The sequence below is a fragment of the Pseudorasbora parva genome, chromosome 17, assembly GCF_024679245.1.
Source record: "Pseudorasbora parva isolate DD20220531a chromosome 17, ASM2467924v1, whole genome shotgun sequence".
Lineage (NCBI taxonomy): Eukaryota > Metazoa > Chordata > Actinopteri > Cypriniformes > Gobionidae > Pseudorasbora > Pseudorasbora parva.
The window spans coordinates 33,442,875-33,462,394 of NC_090188.1; the positions used below are offsets into that span (position 1 = coordinate 33,442,875).

Consider the following 19,520-nt stretch of genomic DNA (forward strand, 5'->3'; position numbering starts at 1 on the left):
TTTAGGTTGAAACAAAATGCTGAGTGAACTCAACCGAAGGGCCACTTTGAGGCATTTTTACCCAGAACTTGATTTAGACCCCGGTTCCTGCGGTCAAAACACACAGAGTACCACCTCAAAGTCCCTAGTTCCTGGGGAAAGTTCTCGAAGTGGCAACGTGGCTTATACTGTACAACATGCTTCACATTCTCATTGGTGTGAAACTACATTATACAGGCTGCACCCCTATAGAAATCTCTGTAATGCACATACTGATTTCATTACAATGCAATTGTTTGAAATAGTTTTAAAATACTTTTTATTATTATTATTATTAATACATCCAAACCTTAAAATATAAATGTCATGTAATAATTGGATTACAAAAATAACTTATTTTAGGCATCTTATTTTGGGCATATCATAATAGTTACCCAAAAATGTAATCATGTAAAGAGGCTTCTAACATTTTTACAAATTATATCAACATAATATATGAAACAAATGTTATTGTGTAACCCAAGTACCAAAAGTGATTGAGGAAAAACAAGTTTTAAACAAGTATATCCACAGATCTTATATTACGTTTTATTTTTTAATTACATTTGATAATGCATCTTTTGGCAAAATATGACATTTCATAGTAGCCCCACATCATCATAGAGGCTGATAATTCAAAACACCATAATGTCTTGTATATTTAGCAAATCACTCACATATACCTCATGCCATACACTTAAAATTCATGCACAGGCCTGCTGTTAGTGCTTATTTCTGTAATATTGCATTAAAGCAGTCCAATATGGACTCCGGCCTTCATGGGCTGTTTGTGTGAAATCACAAAATGCAAAGTACATTCTTTTTTTTTCTGTAAAATAAATTTTAACTAAAATGAAAATGTATTAACTGCCTACACACAGTTCAACAAAATCTGACATGCCTTAAGGCTTTTTTCAGGTGAACATCCCACTTTCGTTAAATTGTGAAAAGTATGTGGATGTGTAAACAGACATTCTGTGTATTGGATGAACGCGTGTTACTGTGTAGAGATAAGTGACACTATCGTGTGTATGATGCGTGATCCTCGAGGACAGCTGATCAGATCTATGCTGGGATTTTTTATCTTCTCCTCTAAGAGCTGATCCAACTCCCACCGGAGCTCTTTCACCAACTCGGCAACCTAGATAAAAGAGTTTCAAATTAAATACTACCACTGAATGCTACTAGCATAGCATATTATACTAGAGTAAGTCTGTTTTACCTCATGTGACGCAGCAGCAAATTTGATCCAGCCATCGTCCAGAGAGATAATGAACTCTCCACGCTGCAGGTCCACGCTCACTTGCCCCCCACCGAACAGCACCATGGGATATACGCACACCATGCTACAGTCACGGATAAACACTCGACTGGTCTTCACTTTCTCGTGGTACACCAGGTACGGGCTGTCATAGTGGCGCACCTACAAAAAGTGAAACTTCTCAGATTTGACAGCACATGAAGATCGGACTGCAAACAAAATTGTATTTATCCAATTGGGTTTTTGACAGTCTGGACAGCAAAATCCAAATCTGTTACAAACCACATATGGAGGTGGTTTGAATTGTGATTTCAGATAAAACTGAGTTGATAGCAGATGCAGTTTATGTGTGATAGTTACAGAGAAGTTGACAGATGAAGGGTGTATGTGGACGGCTCCGTCATTCTTGGTCAGGAAGCGCAGTTCTTCTGCTTTGGGTTGCATCTTCATAGCTCCTTTACTAGTGAGCTTATACTTTCCCTGAGGAGATCGCACCTAAACAAAACAGAACACGTTATAAACTCTTTCACGCTAAACATACAACATTCCAAGATAATTTTGCAACACTGACCTGAACTACATTAGGGTAGAGGGCGGCGCACAACATGGCTGACATCAACTTTGTGTTATCAGAGTTCAGGTTGGCCTTCAAGGGACAGAAAACCAGTTTGTTTAAAGAACAGGTCACATGCTGTGGGTACTTTAGAACTGATTTCATAAATTTCTGCTACTTAACATACATGTTTTTATCAAAAACAAGACAACTGGGTTTGCTATAGTGGTATAAGCACATAGCCACTGGTGTTCATTATATGAGATGTACAATGGTGGTCAACATTGTTGGTACCGCTGGTAAATATGATCAAATATGGCTGTAAAAAAATGTATCGGCATTGTTTATCCTTTTGATCTTTTACTTAAAAAAAAAAAAAATCACAAAAATCCAACTTTTCATTGAAGTAAAATAATTGAGGTAAAGTAAGGTAATTCACTTTATGAAATAAATGCTTTTCTCCAAAACACGTTGGCCACAATTGTTGATACCCCTAGATTTTTTTATGAGTGAAATATCTCTGAAGTATATTTACATTAATATTTAAAAAAGTTTAGCACACCAGGGTGACAAGGAACATGGAATTGAATTGTCCAGCTATGATGTCTTGTTTCACAAGAGTATAAATATAAGGAGGCACAAATGCCAAATTCCCTTAATCATTCATCACAATGAGTAAACAGAATATAGTTCTGATGTGCAGCAAAAGATTTTTGAGCTTCACAAAATAGAAAGTGACTGTAGGAAAATAGCTGAAGCACTGAAAATCCCCATTTTCACCATCAGGGCAATAATTAAGAAGCTCCATTTAACTAAAGATGTTACAAATCTGCCTGAAAGAGGACGTGTGTTTATATCGTCCTAATGCACGGCAAAGAGGAACGTCTGAGTGCACAAAGACTCTCCAAGGATCACATATGGAGAATCGCAGAGATTAGTTGATTCTGAGTCAGAAAGCCCAAAAAAATTAAAAATCTAACAATTCCTACATCACCACATGTTGTTTGGGAGGGTTTCAAGAATAATCCACCTCCCTCATCTATAAACAAACTCCAGCATATTTAGTTGTAAGACATGACTGGAAAGTCAAAAGGGACCTGGTTCTGTGGTCAGATGAAACTATAAAAAGAGCTTTTTGGCAGCAAATCTACCAGACGGGTTTGGTGCAAAAAGCACCCCATGCCCACGGCTAAAAAAACCACTGGATCTTTAATGTTAAAGTTTAATGCTAAAAAAATATATTGAATGGCCTATTTTTTTGCTGGAGGTCCTGGATATCTTGGTCAGATACATGGTATCATGGATTTTAGCAAATACCAAAATATAAAAAATCAAAACCTGAAGGATTCTGCTAGAAATCTTATATTGGGCTGTGGTTGGATCTGCCATCAGGACAACAATCCAAAAAATAAAATAAAAATCACCACACAAATGTGTCACCGAGCACAAAATAAAAGTTCTGCAATGGCCCCCCCAGTTTCCTGACCTGAACCCTATAGAAAATGAGTGGGGTGAACTGAGCAGAAGAAGCACCAGCATGGATCTGTGAATCTGAAGGACCTGGAGAGATTCAGTATGGAGGAATGGTCTCTGATCTCTTGTCAGATGTTCTCTAAACTCATCAGACATTACAGAAGAATAGAGTATTTAATAAAACGTATTTAATAAAAGGGTGCCAACAAGTGTGGCCAATGTGATTTACCCCCCATTTTCAATTCTTTTACTTCAATGAAAGGTTAGATTTTTTATTTATTTTTTAAATAAAATATCAAAAGGATAAACAATGCAGATTAATTTTTTACAGCCATATTTGGTCATATTTACCAGGGGTACCAACAATTTTGACCACCACTGTAAATATTAGATGAAACATTAAAATATCACAGGCACTCTCATGGTTAAGCATAAAAGGCCTTTAATAAATTAGGATAAATCATAAAAACAATTAAAAAGTTGTTGATCAATGAACAACTGATTGTAAACAGTAAAATGAATGTTTTTGTAGACAATGGATGTGTATCCTGAAGAAAGCTGCGTTAAGCTAAAAGGCTTTTGAAATCATACATTTTAATGATTTAGCCCAACTTACTTAAGGCCTTTTAAGCTTATCCACGTGTGCCTTAGAATATTAAGCCGTTTCATATGTTTTAGGCATTTTTACCAGGGATCCACAGAAATTTCACTGACCGAAACGGACCTTTAAAGGTAGGGTAGGTAGGAATGATCTAAAACACTTGTGTCCAAATTCGTTTAAACTTTCAATACATGTCAATGTCAATACATAATTAAAATGTAAGTACTCTGAAAAAGAGAGTATAAAAATCAAGTAACTCTAGACTTTTTAATCTGCAATAAACACAGCTCATTATTTTCGTTCGGGACAAAACAAATGATTGGCTTGGGCGACTGTCACTCTCTCTCACTACCATGGCAACCACCGCTTTCGCTACAGGTTCTGCCCACACATGCGCGCACCCCAAGGAAGAGCAAAAGCATTTACAATGCACAGTGCCGGGTTTTGCAGTCAGCGAAGGCAAACAATGCAAAAAAAAGGAAGACAGTAGGCCTACATGTAAAGGCAATGCAGAAGAAGTCTTTGGATAAACAAAGAAATCAAACGCGAGTAAATATCAGCGTGGCTTTCCAACGATGTCGAGAACTGAGGGACCTCAAGGGGCTGAAAAGCGAGTCTTTGCTGGCTGTATTTCTGCTGGACAGGTAATCTTTCATTTTGTTTATACTTTTTTTTGGTTTATGTTTTCATGAAGCATGTATCACAAGCACACGTAGCTGCATAATATAGCTAACATAACATTACTTAGCATAAAGTTACCATGTTATGCACTTAGCATATTGAGTATTTATCAACTCTACTAATGGCTTAGTTCAAGTTGATCGCTGTCGTGTTGAATTGCGCAAAATTTAACTTTAGATAACAAAATGCATGTGTAAAAGCTAGTACACAGCATCCAGGAACTTTTTTTTTTAGAACCAAGTTAGCTTTAGCTACTAATCAACAATGCTTTCATCATGGAAACTCTTACATGCAAAACACCGTATATGTTATGAATCTTACAGGAATTCATCTTCATCACAGTATAACCTGATGTTATTGGGGGGGGAAATGTATCAATGCTACCTGTTTTTAGCTTTGCCTAATAAATAAAGGCAAATTATTTATTTTTGCCTTTATTTATTATCCCCCCCCCCATCGTCCATCGCAATGTTTTACTGTACACATCGTCAGCAGCCGATTTAGGTGACATCGCCCAACCCTAAATCCAAGCCCCCTTGATGACGTGCATGATTACGTTACTGTTGATCATCTGTCCATCATCGTCTAAAGCCCACCCTGATGATTTCATTGGTCCGAACAGTTTCTGTTCAGAGATAATTACTCCTCTATGGAGCGAGGCCAGACCGAACCGCCCGACCTAAAAAGTTTGTGTGCGGGGCTAAGTTCGGCTGGCATCCAGGCTACAATGGAGCAGTATCAGACTCATATTCTGACTAGAATTGAGTATGACCACGTCAGGCTAGCGAAAAACAGCACAGACTAAAAGATTTAAGAAAACAATTGTAAAAAATCCAATTCTAAAGGGGGAAAAAAACACTTATTTTCTTAGAATTGCACGTTTATAACTCACAGTTCTGTTATAAAGTCAGAATTGTGAGATATAAACTGACAATTCTGAGAAACAAAAGTCAAATTTGCAAGGTTATATGTAATGGCGAGAAAAGAAATGAACCAATAAACTGGAGTAGAAACTAAAAGGTGACTTAAAAACTGCCTTATTTTTATTTGAAATGTTTATCTATTTGCGGATTGTAAATAGGTATGATTAATTAATTGATTGATTATTCATGTATTATTATCTTTAGGGTTCAGTTTTCAGCTAAGTGCACCTAAAATGGTTATAGATGGAAGTGGAAAGGACTCTTTGATGAACAGTTTGAAATATAAGTGCTTTTTAACATTATAAATGCATAATCATTTAATTTTAATTCATTTAATCTGTCCTTGCTAAATAAATAAAAATACTGCCACCAGTAGTGTAATAACATAAACATTATTATTCTGAATAGTTCTTAATTAAAATAGTTATGTAGATTTGCATAAACTTTTGTTTGTATTATTCTGTTGTGCAACTTTATTTGTTTATGATCTTTAGGTTACACATCACATCACTGCTCAAACAGTCAACAATCTCACATTATATTATTACTCACTACATCTAAAACCAGCTGTCTCAGACTGGTAATAATTTAATAAATAATGAAATAAATGTAAATAAATATTTAATTTAAGAAAAACTAAAATGTTTTACAATTAAAAATCCCCTGTAGTTCGTTTAACCCCAGCCAGCACTCAAGTATGACTGTTACCTCATAGCCTGTGGCCTCCAGCACCCCATCACCTCCTTTTGAGCTCATTTTTTCAATGACCCTAGCTTTCAGACCATCCTTCACAAAGCCAATGTCAGACAGGAGCTCTGCAAACTGCCTTTTCAGACTTGCTATCTCCTGGGAGAACACACACAAAACAGAAAAGTTCTCCAAGTGTCGCAAGATGACTGACATCTTCGCTGAGCTGATGAGAGAGCAGACTCACCTGTAAGCCCCGGATCGAGAGGAAGTTCTCCCTGCAGTACTGGTAGCCAGACTTAAAGCCACTCTGTGCTGCGTTACACCAACCCTGAAACACAAGTCTTCGTGATTATATCAAACAGCACATTTCATGAACATGAATTATAAATTATAAATGTATATGTATTAAATATTGAACTAGGCCCAGATCTTCATCCGTACTTTTAGGAATTGTATGAATAAATAGGCATTCTGACTGATATGAAAATCAGAGGTAGATTTTTTAGGTAGAAGTTTTTTACTTATTCGAACTGGCTGATAAAATGTCTGCTGGGCTAATTAGCAGAGGTGTTGCTAGTGTCAAATTCAAACATTTCTGATAGCCTTTTAAATGAAAAAAATAAAAGTTCAATATATTGAAAAAAATATTTGAGTGAATTTTAAGTAAATAATGTACAATTACAGTGAATTATTAATTATACATTATCTCCTTTACTGTTATTTAATTGTGTTATGTATCTATCAGAATAATATTAATAATAATAATAATAATAAAAATGGTAGAGCTTTATATAAAATTCAGCAGGATATTTTTGAAAGAAGACTGTTACACTTACCAGGATTCCATTTATTTGATTAAAAATCTAGGTTACACTGTATTTTAAGGTGACATAGTTAGAGGTACAGTTAGGGTTTGGTTTAGGGTTAGTTACTTGTAAGTATGTATCATTTACTTTTATTACTATAGTGAGTACATGGGCCCCACTTTATATTAGGTGGCCTTAAGTACTATGTACTTACATCCAAAAATAAGTACAATGTACTTACTGTGTTCAAATTGTATTGCAAAGCTCTTTTGCTGATATTGAGGTGGGGTACGGGTAAAGTTAGGGATAGGTGTGGTGGTGTGGGACAGTTTAAGGGTAGGTTTATATAAGGGAAGTGCCAACTGTGTAATTACAAATGTAACTACAGAAATTAATTACAGACATAAATACATGCAGGTATTTTTTAAAATGCAAGTACAATGTAAAAACATTAGGGCTGTCAAACGATTACATTTTTTAATCGCATGGTTGTCATGAGTTAACACACGATTAATCACAATTTAATCACAGGTTTTTATTTGTTGTAAATGTATCTTAAATTAAGTTTGAATTAAGTTTTTAAGACTCTAATCAACATGGGTATATGGACAAATATGTAAGCTTTATGCAAATGTACGTTTATTATTAGTGAAACCATATAACACTTATTCAATAATAATCAATAAAACAGCACGAAGACTAGATATGTATCAAAGGTTATAGATGTTTATCAAAGAACTTATTCTGAATTTTTAAGCTAGGCTTAAGAGGCATGAACAAACAGGAATTTCTCTCATTTTAAGAATATAAATAAAGATAGTATTACTGGCAGTTTAGTTCAGAACAGGGCGCAGTTCGTATGAAAAACTGGTAATGTGAAAGCTGTCATGTGGACCTGTGAGCGCACCAGTAACACACCATACTGGAGGAGGTCCATATTCAACGAGTAGGAGTATAGTGTGGCCCCTATAAGAGAGGCGCGCTCTCTATTGAACTGCTGGTATTTTGCGTGTGCGCGCCGAACTATGCCTCAATTCACGTGAACAGTGTGAAGAACACAGACTCGGGAGCGTTCTTGTTCAGAAGAGTAACCTGTGCATTCGTTTTAGCCGATTGTAATGCATTTAGTTCAATATAACACATGTACTGTAAGTGGTGATGTGTCAATGATTTACCTCAAACATGAGCGAGAGTGAGCTTCAGTGTATTCGCTCGGACTGCAGAGAATGTGCTCAATGTAAACAGACTTTTCTTCCGACCTGGTGTCTAATATGGTTAAACAGAAAATATGGTAGCTTATATGCAATAACTGCACTTTTGGTTTAGAATATTAATGATAACCATTTTCTTTCCCTATTAATGTTTGCTGCTGCATCCTTTACGTCTATGGCTTATCCTGATTTCACCAACTATGGGCTAAGGATCAAACAGAAAATGCGCGCTGCGTTAACGTGCGTTAATCAATTTAGTGCCGTTAAAATGAATTTGCATTAACGCGTTATTAACGTGTTAACTTTGACAGCCCTAAAAACATGTATGTACACAATAGGTCCATTGTATCAAAGGATGAATTAAAATGGTAGTACATAGTAGTTAAGGCCACCTAATATAAAGTGGTCCAGTACTTGTAACGTGTAATTACGTCAATAAAGTGTTACCATCTAACACTGAAAAAATAAAAATATTACAATATAAAATAAATGTTTTCTATGTTAATATATTTTTCAAATGGTATTGCATGTTATATTTTATTCTATATATTTAATATATTTATTCTGTTTTTATAATAATATATTTTAATAAAAATGTATCTCTAGTCATTCATTTAATCAGAGCCTGTACTGACCTTGTACGCCTGCAGCAAAGCTAGATGGTCACTGTTTGCCAAAGAGAAACCCAGCTTCTTCTCATTAGCTTCTTCTCGTTTATCCCAGGGAGACACCTGTGAGTGTGGCCATCAAGAGAGCATGGTTCTCAGTTAACAAAGTAATGCTTTGGAGTGTCATCATATACTCCATGTGTCTAGTGACTTACGAATGGACTCTTGAAAGCCAGGCTGGCGGCGATGGTGAGAGCAGGGTCCAGGCAGCGGAAGATGGCTCCCAGCAACATGAGTTTACCAATGCGGACGTCCACGGGCAGACAAGCCAAATGCCAGCCAAGTGGAGTAAGAGACTCCTCAACCGTCAGGGCGCCCAGCGCACACAGACGCTGTTTAGCGGCCTCCAGACTGCCTTCTGTGGGAGGCTCAATCAGCTGGGAGAAAACGGAGTCCAAAGGACGCTCCGCAAACACATCCAGCACCTTAACCCTGTAAGAGAAGAGCAGAAACAGGGTCAAGTTTAAACTATTAGGGTGAGTCCTCCCCAGCCTGATTGGTTGGCTTTCATTATGTGCATTTTGTAAAGGAATTTACTGAACAACCAAACCAATACTGTGTGATGGGCTGAATGCACTCGTTGTATGTGCGTAGACTACATATGATAGTATTTCTACTAGCTTCTACCAACTCGTGAAGAGATTATAAAATGTGTAAAGGAGTCAAAGGGAGTGTAAAGGAGCATTCATATTTAATGTGAACTGCACCAAAGTTTATATGGAAGCAGACATGACCCATTTGTTCAGCAGTCTGGTCCGCTTGTTTGGTGTGCATCAGGGTTTGGATGGCAGTGTTCACGCTTATTCAGATGAACCCCACTAACAGAGCAATCCCACCAGGGTTCGTTTTAATCTAACCAAACAAGCCAAGTGTGAACACACCCTAAAAGGGATAGTTCACCATAAAATAAATGTTACTTATGCTCATGTAATCCCAACAAAGACTTTCAATAATTTTTGAATCACAAACATACATATTTTGAATGAAATTGGAGAGATTTCTGTACCTCCATTGAAAGTCTGTTTACAAAAAAATTAAATTATGGTTCAAAACAATCATAAAGAGATATTAAAAAATATCTTTATGAATCAAGCAGTTTAAATACAAGTCTTCTGAATAGACACGATAGCTTCACATGATGATGAATAGATTGAATTGTATTCACATACACTATATTGCCAAAAGTTTTGGGACGCCTGCCTTTACATGCAAACAAACTTTAATGACATATCTTTCTTAATCAGTAGGGCTTAATATGGAGTTGACCCACCCTTTGCAGCTATAACAGCTTCAAATCTTTTGGGCAGGCTTTCCACAAGGTTTAAGAGTGTGTTTATGAGAATTTTTGACCATTCTTCTAGAAGCACATTTGTGAGGTGAGGCACTGAATTTGGATGAGAAGGCCTGGCTCGCAGTCTCCACTCTAATTCATCCCAAAGGTGTTCTATCAGGTTGAGGTCAGGACTCACTTCCTGTATTCCTCAATTGTAAGTGGCATTGGATAAAAGCATCTGCTAAATTAATGAATGTAAATGTAAAACAACCCCACACCATAATCCCACCTTCACCAAACTTTACACATGGCACAATGCAGTCAGGCAAGGACCGTTCTTCTGGCAACCGCCAAACCCAGACTTGTTTATCGGATTGGATGGTTCTTCACTCCAGAGAACATGTCTCCACTGCTCTAGCCTAGTGGCAGTGTGCTTTACACCACTGCATCCAACACTTTTTATTGCACTTGGTGATGTAAGGCTTGGATGCAGCTGCTTGGCCATGAAAACCCATTCCATTAAGCTCTCTACACACTGTTCTTGAGCTAATCTAAAGGCTACTGTAGCTATTGAGGTCTGTAGCTATTGACTCTGCAGAAAGTTGGCGACTTCCATGCACTTTGCGCCTCAGCATGTAAAATATAGTGTATAAACATTGATCAGCACACATACAGAGCACTCAAAATAAAAAAATGGAAGCTCAGCCGTACTTGCCTGATGCGCTGGTTCTTGCAGAAACTTAAATGTGCTGAGGCGACAGGCCAATAAACCTCAATAACTTAATTTTTCAATCATTTCTCGTTAAAGAAGACTTTAAAGGAACTGTATATAAGAAATGTATTCCAATTAATCATAAAATGGCCCTGTTATGTCACTAGACATTAAGAAATAAAATTAATTTCAAATACTTATTTCACTGACAACAGTAGTCCAGCCAGGATATTGTCTTTTAAAAGTTGGCAGCCCTCAACTGATGTTGATGTTGACATGTTGTGTTTTGGCCTGAAACGCTACCCTCCACCTATCAACCAATCACAAAGTCAGCGGTGTTTCGGTATCCGGGTTGCCAGCTCTGCTCTAGTTACCAAAGCTACAGCTACAAATGTTCCTGCTGGATCCTGCAGTCTATCTGGCAACCTAAAAGTACCAGTTTTGGCCACAACCATCCATACACTTCCTTTAAATAGCTCAATTCATAAGGATTTATTTTACAATCACTGTATAAATGTTTTGAAACATCATACTTTCTGGTGGATAGACTTTTAATGGACTGACAATACCTGCCGGTATTGAGAATCCAACCCACAACCTTCCATTTAGAAGTCTAACTCGCTAAACATTAGGCCAAGATTGCCCAATATGAATATGGTTACCTTAGACAGAGCTGCTCCAGAGGAACTCTCTGGATCTCTGGCAGTTGCTGTTGGCTCAGGTGGTGTACGAAGCGATGGCCCGTAAACAGATGGAAGCAGACACCTGACGCCACACGACCGGCGCGGCCTTTTCTCTGAAGAGCATTGGCACGAGACTCCCACACATCCTCTAGACTTTCCATACTGCGACTAGCATCGTACCTAACACACATGCAAAAATGTATGATGCATCCAAATCCACAAGGAACATTCAGTACTATCCAGGAAAAATATTTATATATTTTTTGACGGTTAAACAAACAATTTGGCACCAAAATGCATTTAACGGAGTCAAACCTCTTCTCCTTCATCCGGCCAGAGTCTATGACATACACAACATCATCGATGGTGACAGAAGTTTCAGCAATGTTGGTGGAGATGATGATTTTGGTCACACCCTCAGGTGGGCGGGTAAAAACCGCCTGCTGCTCCTCATTGGACAGAGATGAGTGTAGAGGATACACTGCACACCTGAAAATTTTACACACAAACATAACTAAATACCATCATTCCCTTTTTACAGGTGAATCAGAGCCCAAAATCAAAATTACTGTTGGTCACACTTTACATTAGGGTCCAATTCTCACTATTAACTACGACTTTTGCCGCAATAAACTCCTAATTACTGCTTATTAATAGCTACTAAGATAGTTGTTAAGTATTGGGTAGGATTAAGGATGTAGAATATTGTCATGCAGAATATGCTTATTTAATGCTCAAGAAACATTTATTATTTTTGTTGTAAAAAAAAAAACTGTTAGGAACAGTCTATACAAAAATCTTTAGATTTTTGTCACTTTAACGCTTTCCCCACAAGCATTAAAAAAAAGTTGCCAGCCACCGCCAGGGTTTTTGACAATTTTCACAAAAATTGAATATCCCATAGAATATTTTGTTTAAGGAATATCTGAGCATGCAATATATAAAAAGAAAGAGCTAGGTTATTCGAGCTTCATGCATTCCATTTATATCAACACTTGAATATGGGTAAGTTTCATAAAAAAGCAACATTTGGAACAAAAAGCTGAGAAAATCACGTTTTTGTGAAAGACTGTATCCAGATCAGATTCAGAACGATTATCAAACACAGATGGAGTAGACTGAGTCCATCAACACCCCTAATGCTTGCAGAGTCCTGCTCGTCCTGGGTCGACATTTCATTCAGTAACATTAGTTAGTTTTGATTCATATGCTGCTTAATGATGATGATAACGTTACTTTGCATATGATTGCATGCGATCACTTGTTTTACTCAAGTATGATTTAATCAGGAGATTCAGTACTCATTCAGAAGATGCATAATAGTGCCCCCTTAGCATCTGACAGTGAAAACACGGAAAATTGTTCCTGGCTTTTTGGCTAGGACTGGTTTTCTCACAAATAACAGAAAATTCTGTGTTTGGCGGGGAAAGAGTTAAGTTGGTCAAATGCATCCTTGCTTAATAAAATTTTTAATTTATATTTCCAAAAAGAACCTTATTTGCTCCAAACTTCCAAACATTAGTGTAAAATATGAATATGATATAGTAATAATGTTAATAATAATTTATGTTTTTCCATTACTCTCAATGGTTATTCTCCCTGAACTCTTTTATGTACCAGCTGATTCACATAAATTACAGATACAGTAGTACAAATACATAGCCATTTCATAATATTAAGGGTTAGATGACTTTCATTAAAATTTAAATAATGTCACGGTGCACAAACATATTCCTTTGATTTCAGATTAAATACTTTCTTTAACAAACTTACTTATAGAATACTTCATTCATAGAGACTATTTTTTTTTAATGCTTGTTTACATGAATGACAATAAACTACTGACCCCATTCGAGAAATGTACCTGTTTGTTCGTCTATTATTGAACATCCTATTAGACTGCAGCTGTTCATATAATTGCTTTATTTCAGCCAGTCCTGGAAGGAAGACCAAAACAGCCCCTGTGGATTCACACACAAAAAACAGTCAATTACTGTGACTTTTTTAACCTTGACAATGAAGCTGTAATTATTTTAAACTGGCATGTAGTGCAGGGATTTATTGTGCTCTTTACCTGGTGGGTATCTGTGGTCTCCATCAACAATCCACTCCAACAGACTTTCCACTAGGTCCATGTTGATTTTGTCAAGATCCATAGCAGCCAACGTTTTCACTACAGACTTTGAGTAATCTTAAGAGAAGCAAAAGGATTTCACTCACAAGAGTACAGTGTGTTATATCTAATATAAAGAATACATTTAACAAGCAGGCTGAACTTTTTACAATCGCTAAAGGCAGAAATGTATGGAGGCTTGTTTCCACAACAGAATAAAACTAGATAATTTTGACTTTTTTAAATGCGAGATATATTATAAACTCGCAATTGTGACGTTACATTCCGAGGGGGGAAAAAAAAACTAAACTGACCCATACCACTACACGTCCCTAACTTTACCTAACTTTGCCTAATTGCATGATTGTAAAGTAACAATTGCAAGTTTATAATATATCTTGCAATTAAGAACTGAAGAAGTTTAAGAACTGACCCATACCACCACACCTGTCCTTAACTTTACCCTTTAACTGACCCATACCACCACACCTGTCCCTAACTTTACCCTTAAACTGACCCATACCACCACACCTGTCCTGAACTTTACCCTTTAACTGACCCATACCACCACACCTGTCCCTAACTTTACCCCTAAACTGACCCACACCACCACACCTGTCCCTAACTTTACCCTTAAACTGACCCATACCACCAAACCTGTCCCTAACTTTATCCTTAAACTGACCCATACCACCACACCTGTCCCTAACTTTACCCTTAAACTGACCCATACCACTCACACCTGTCCCTAACTTACCCTTAAACTGACCCACACCACCACACCTGTCCCTAACTTTACCCTTAAACTGACCCATACCACCACACCTGTCCCTAACTTTACCCTTAAACTGACCCACAACACCACACCTGTCCCTAACTTTACCCTTAAACTGACCCATACCACTCACACCTGTCCCTAACTTACCCTTAAACTGACCCACACCACCACACCTGTCCCTAACTTTACCCTTAAACTGACCCATACCACCACACCTGTCCCTAACTTTACCCTTAAACTGACCCACACCACCACACCTGTCCCTAACTTTACCCTTAAACTGACCCACAACACAACACCACAGCCGGTGGCGCTGCACGGCTGGCGACCCGGGCGAGTGTCGCTCAGCAGTGGTTGTTTGTTTGTTTGTTTTTTGGTATGGTTTGCCTGCGTTTTAGTTCTCATAGTTATGCATGTCAGCGTTTCTTATGTAGTGTAACGTGATAATCTGGGCTAACCTTTAAGGACATACTTTTAAAACTTGGATTATTTGCTATCGGGAGGATTCGCAGTTTGCGCTAGCTAGCGTGAGTTTGCGTGCATGTTAACATGCTATTGGCAGCCACCATTCTGAACTCTGATCTGTGAATTTACACAGTGAGCAAATGAACTATTTTTCAAATGTCCACTCTGGACCATCTAACGGACTCGCGGGTAAAAGTTCATCTCCTCTGCAACCACACACAGGGACGCGGCTGGTCTACACAAGAGAAGCCCTGCTTGCCCTGCGAAACGTGGAAGCACCAGCTCCGGCGTTAGTCCCAGAGACAGTCAAGTCTGCCGTTAAACAACAGAGACGTAAGAGAGGCAGAAGAGGGGGTGTTAGACAGAGGCTACGACGCAGAGGACTTAGACCCCCTCTGCCATCTATAATACTTAGCAACGTGAGGTCGCTGCGGAGCAAAATGGACGAGCTCCGGGTCAACGTTAGATACTGCCACGAATACAGGGACTCGTGTATACTGGTGTTCACTGAATCGTGGCTAACAACAGATATTCCGGACTCTCTGGTGAAGCTGGAAGGATTTACCAGCTGGCGCTCCGACAGGAAAGAAACATCCGGGAAGAGCAGAGGAGGAGGCATATGTGTCTATGTGAGTAACAGCTGGTGTAAACAAGTCACTGTTAGAGACGTACTTTGCAGCCCTGATTTAGAACTGTTATGCCTCTCTCTGCGCCCTTTTTATCTGCCAAGAGAATTCGGCAATATCATAATCTGTGCTGCATATGTTCCTCCCAGTGCTAACGCTAAGAGGGCAGCTAGCCTACTCGCTGACTGTTCTCATACACTCCTTCAGCGTACCCCAGGGGCTCCTCTCTTCATTCTTGGCGACTTCAATCACTGTAAGCCAGAAGTGGCACTGTCTGGCTTTTATCAGTTTGTCAAATGCTCAACCAGGCACAGTTCAATCCTTGACAAGTGTTACGGTAATATTAAAAATGCCTATAAGGCAAACTCAATTTCTCCTCTCGCAAATTCAGATCATTCTACTGTTTACCTGCTGCCCACTTATAAAACTGTGCTAAAGTCCAACAAGCCCCAGCACAAAACTGTGTTGCAATGGACCGAGGACAGCATCAAGACTCTGCGAGGCTGTTTCCATAGTACTGACTGGAGCATTTTTCACCGACTAGATCTCAACGAGGCAACTGAGGCCATAACGGATTACATCTCGTTCTGCACAGAAAATATTGTGGCTAAGAAAGACATTGTACACTATCCGAACAATAAGCCTTTCATAACAAAGGATGTTAAGATCTGTATTAACAAAAAGAAACTGGCCTTTAGGAACAAGGACAAAACAGCTTTAGCTGTGGCACAGAGGGAGCTAAATGTTGCTCTAAGGAATGCAAGAGCCAAACATCGAGAGGCTGTCGAGAGCAGTTTCAGCTCCATGGACAATAAAAAACCGTGGGACACTATGAAAAGCATCACTAACATGAACCCCAGCAGGATCCAGCTTTCCACCACTAATGACATTGAGAGAGCTGATGAACTCAATGACTTCTTTCTCAGGTTTGAGACCATGAATCCTCCCCAAGGGTGTGCTGGATTATTTGATAACCTACCGATTAGTGCTGCTTCTTGTTGTCCTACTATCTATCCTAAACAGGTCCACACAGTTTTTAATAAGGTCTGCAATAAAAAATCAGCTGGACCGGACGGCCTTTCAGCCATCTTGCTGAGGACTTGTGCCCTGGAACTGACCGCTGCTTGGTGTCCAATTTTCCAAAAATCCTTATTGAACTACTCTGTCCCCGCTCTGTGGAAGAAATCTGTAATTATCCCGGTGCCAAAAGTATCTTGTCCCACTGTCAACAATGACTTAAGGCCTATAGCCTTAACATCTGTGGTTATGAAGTGCTTCGAAAAGATCATTGTGGACATGCTTAAGACGGATGTTCACTCTAGTTTGGATCCGTTCCAATTTGCATACAGAAAGGGTCGCAGTACGGAGGATGCAATTGCTACCTTAATGCATCTAATCAACAAACATGTGGAAAACCCTAAAGCTTATGCTAGGGTCTTATTTGTTGATTTTTCGTCTGCATTTAACACTGTACTACCTCTGCAACTGGTCCAGAAACTGTCTGATTTGAATGTGAACTCTTTTATTATCAAGTGGTTTTATTCTTTTTTAACAGATAGACAACAGCAAGTTAGAGTTCATGATGTCCTCTCCTCAATCAAATACTCTAACACAGGTGTTCCTCAGGGCTGTGTGAGTTCTCCTTTTTTATTTACACTGTACACAAATGGATGCAGAAGCCGTCTTTGTAACAATCATGTCATCAAGTTCTCAGACGATACAGTAATTTTAAGCCTACTGTATAAAGATGATTGCCCTTCTGTGTACATGCATGAGATCGACTATTTTAAGAGTTGGTGTGAACAACACAATCTGGTTTTTAATGTAAAAAAGACCAAAGAGATGATATTTGATCCAAGAACAGTGAGAGATCATGCTCCTGTTATAATTGATGATAGTGTGATCGAGCAGGTCAGCACTTTCAAATACCTTGGTTTTCTAGTGGATAGTAACCTGAAAATGAATGAACATGTAGATTGTCTGTGTGGGCGCTTGGCCCAAAGACTGCACTTCCTCCGCCGGCTCAGGCTGTTCGGTGTAAGCAGGGCAGTTATGTGGATCTTTTATTCTGCAGTTCTTGAAAGTATTATCAGATATGGTATGGCTGCATGGTTTGGTGGTATCTCACTCCAACAAAAATCCAAACTTCAAAAATTCATAAAAACAGCTATGAAAGTGATAGGCCAAAAAGATGTGCCTTCTTTGCAGTCCATCTACGAAGGCACTGTTTCTAGACTGGCTCATAGGATTGTTAATGATCCCTCTCACATTTTATTTACAGAGTATGAGCTTCTCCCTTCAGGCAGAAGGTATAGAGCTTACAGATGGAAAACTAACCGTCTGAAGCTCTCTTTTATTCCCACATCCATTACTCTGCTCAACAAAGAGGCCCATTAATTTACTTGATTTTATATTCCTGAATATTCTAATCTGCTCACAGGAATGGTTTTTATTATTATTTATTATTTATTGTTTCATATGTTTGTATTGCAGATTTGTTTTAGCTGAGCCAAGGTTCTATTATAAGAATGTTTTTGCTTTAGAGCCAGTTGATATTACTTACTTTATATGCAGGGTTTGCACAGATTGTGTATGATTACAGTACTGCTGCTGTATGTATGTATGTTGTATGTTGTACATTTTCGTATGTATCTTGTTGTTTATCTGTGTACTGTATGTTCTACTGCTGTTGTGGCACTGCGCCTAAGAAAAATTTCCTTCGGGACAATAAAGTATATTTGACTTGACTTGACTTGACCTGTCCCTAACTTTACCCTTAAACTGACCCATACCACCACACCTGTCTCTAACCATACCCGTATCTCAACTCCATATCAGCAAAAATGTTTACAATATGAACACAAGAAGTACATTGTGCTTAGTTTTGGATGTAAATACATAGAAGTTAAGGCCACCTAATATAAAGTGGGACCAAAATTGCTTATAAATCTCTCATTATGCAATAATATTGCCAAATATATTGGATTCAATTTATTTATTTTTGGAATAAACTTTTTTTCCAAATTTGTTTAAACTTTATGTATCAATACATAATTAAAATGTAAGTACTCTGAAAAAGAAAGTTTAAAAATTGAGTGTCTGTAGACCTGTCAAGACTGTTATAAAGACAGCTCATTATTTCCATTCACTCCGCCTTCTCCCTTCTGGGCTCTTTCCAAAGCCACGCCCCCAAAACACATGAACGTGCTACGGCGACCGTTCAGCTGGAAGACGCATTATTTACCTGAGATGAGCGGAGAAGAAGGAGCGGAGTGCATGTAGTGACATCATTCAAATGTCACACTGCACGTGCAAGCATGTTGACAGCATAGATATGGTTACATATCTATGGTTGACAGGGCAGAAACAGTGCATATGGAGAGCGGGAGCCTCGCGTGTCCGACGCCCGTCTGTTGCGCATTCTGGCAGCATTTGTCTCGCTGATCACTCGCAGCTTAACCGTGTATTGCAAATACAGACTATAATATCGTCCATTCTGTCACATTTGCCGGTGTTTTCCTCTGAGATGTGCTTTGATTTATGACGCATATATCTGCTGCAAATGCCCCATTCCCAAACACACATGGATATAATAATGTGCTGTATATATGTTGTTCACTTGATAAATGTAACATTAAAGTTAAGATACGCTTAGTTTAATCATTTAAACAGGCCTTGAGAGTTTGGGCAAAATCTTCTGGCAGTGATGTGTTTTCGTGAAATTTAATAATTTATTTTACAGCGCTGGGTGTTATGTGGTGATTATGAAACACACGGAACACTGCACTACATGATTTTATGGTGAAATCGGTTCTCTTTCATGTTAATCAGGTCAAGTCGATCAAGAACTATGCACAGTGGCTTTAATTTAGCAAAAATAGAAAACAGACTCGCTGACAGAAGGGCATGCTTATAAAACAGCAGAAATATGTCGGTTTATCTTCTTTAAATACTCTTACATTTAGTTTAATTTAATCACTTTCAA

At 38.3% G+C, this 19,520-nt stretch overlaps 1 protein-coding gene across 1 annotated transcript in view; it reads right to left on the reverse strand.

The window, feature by feature from the left end:
* Nucleotides 1–545: 545 nt before the first annotated feature.
* Nucleotides 546–19,520, reverse strand: part of dhx57 (DEAH (Asp-Glu-Ala-Asp/His) box polypeptide 57) — a 29,067-nt gene continuing 10,092 nt past the window's right edge. The window contains exons 11-22 of the mRNA XM_067420922.1: nt 13,628–13,744; nt 13,418–13,514; nt 11,869–12,042; nt 11,533–11,733; nt 9,041–9,317; nt 8,853–8,948; nt 6,445–6,528; nt 6,219–6,356; nt 1,851–1,925; nt 1,640–1,774; nt 1,241–1,441; nt 546–1,159 (exon numbers count right to left, since the gene is read on the reverse strand). Of these exons, the coding sequence (XP_067277023.1) occupies nt 1,016–1,159; nt 1,241–1,441; nt 1,640–1,774; nt 1,851–1,925; nt 6,219–6,356; nt 6,445–6,528; nt 8,853–8,948; nt 9,041–9,317; nt 11,533–11,733; nt 11,869–12,042; nt 13,418–13,514; nt 13,628–13,744 (1,739 nt within the window). The 3' untranslated portion in view covers nt 546–1,015. The remainder of the gene's footprint in view (nt 1,160–1,240; nt 1,442–1,639; nt 1,775–1,850; nt 1,926–6,218; nt 6,357–6,444; nt 6,529–8,852; nt 8,949–9,040; nt 9,318–11,532; nt 11,734–11,868; nt 12,043–13,417; nt 13,515–13,627; nt 13,745–19,520) is intronic.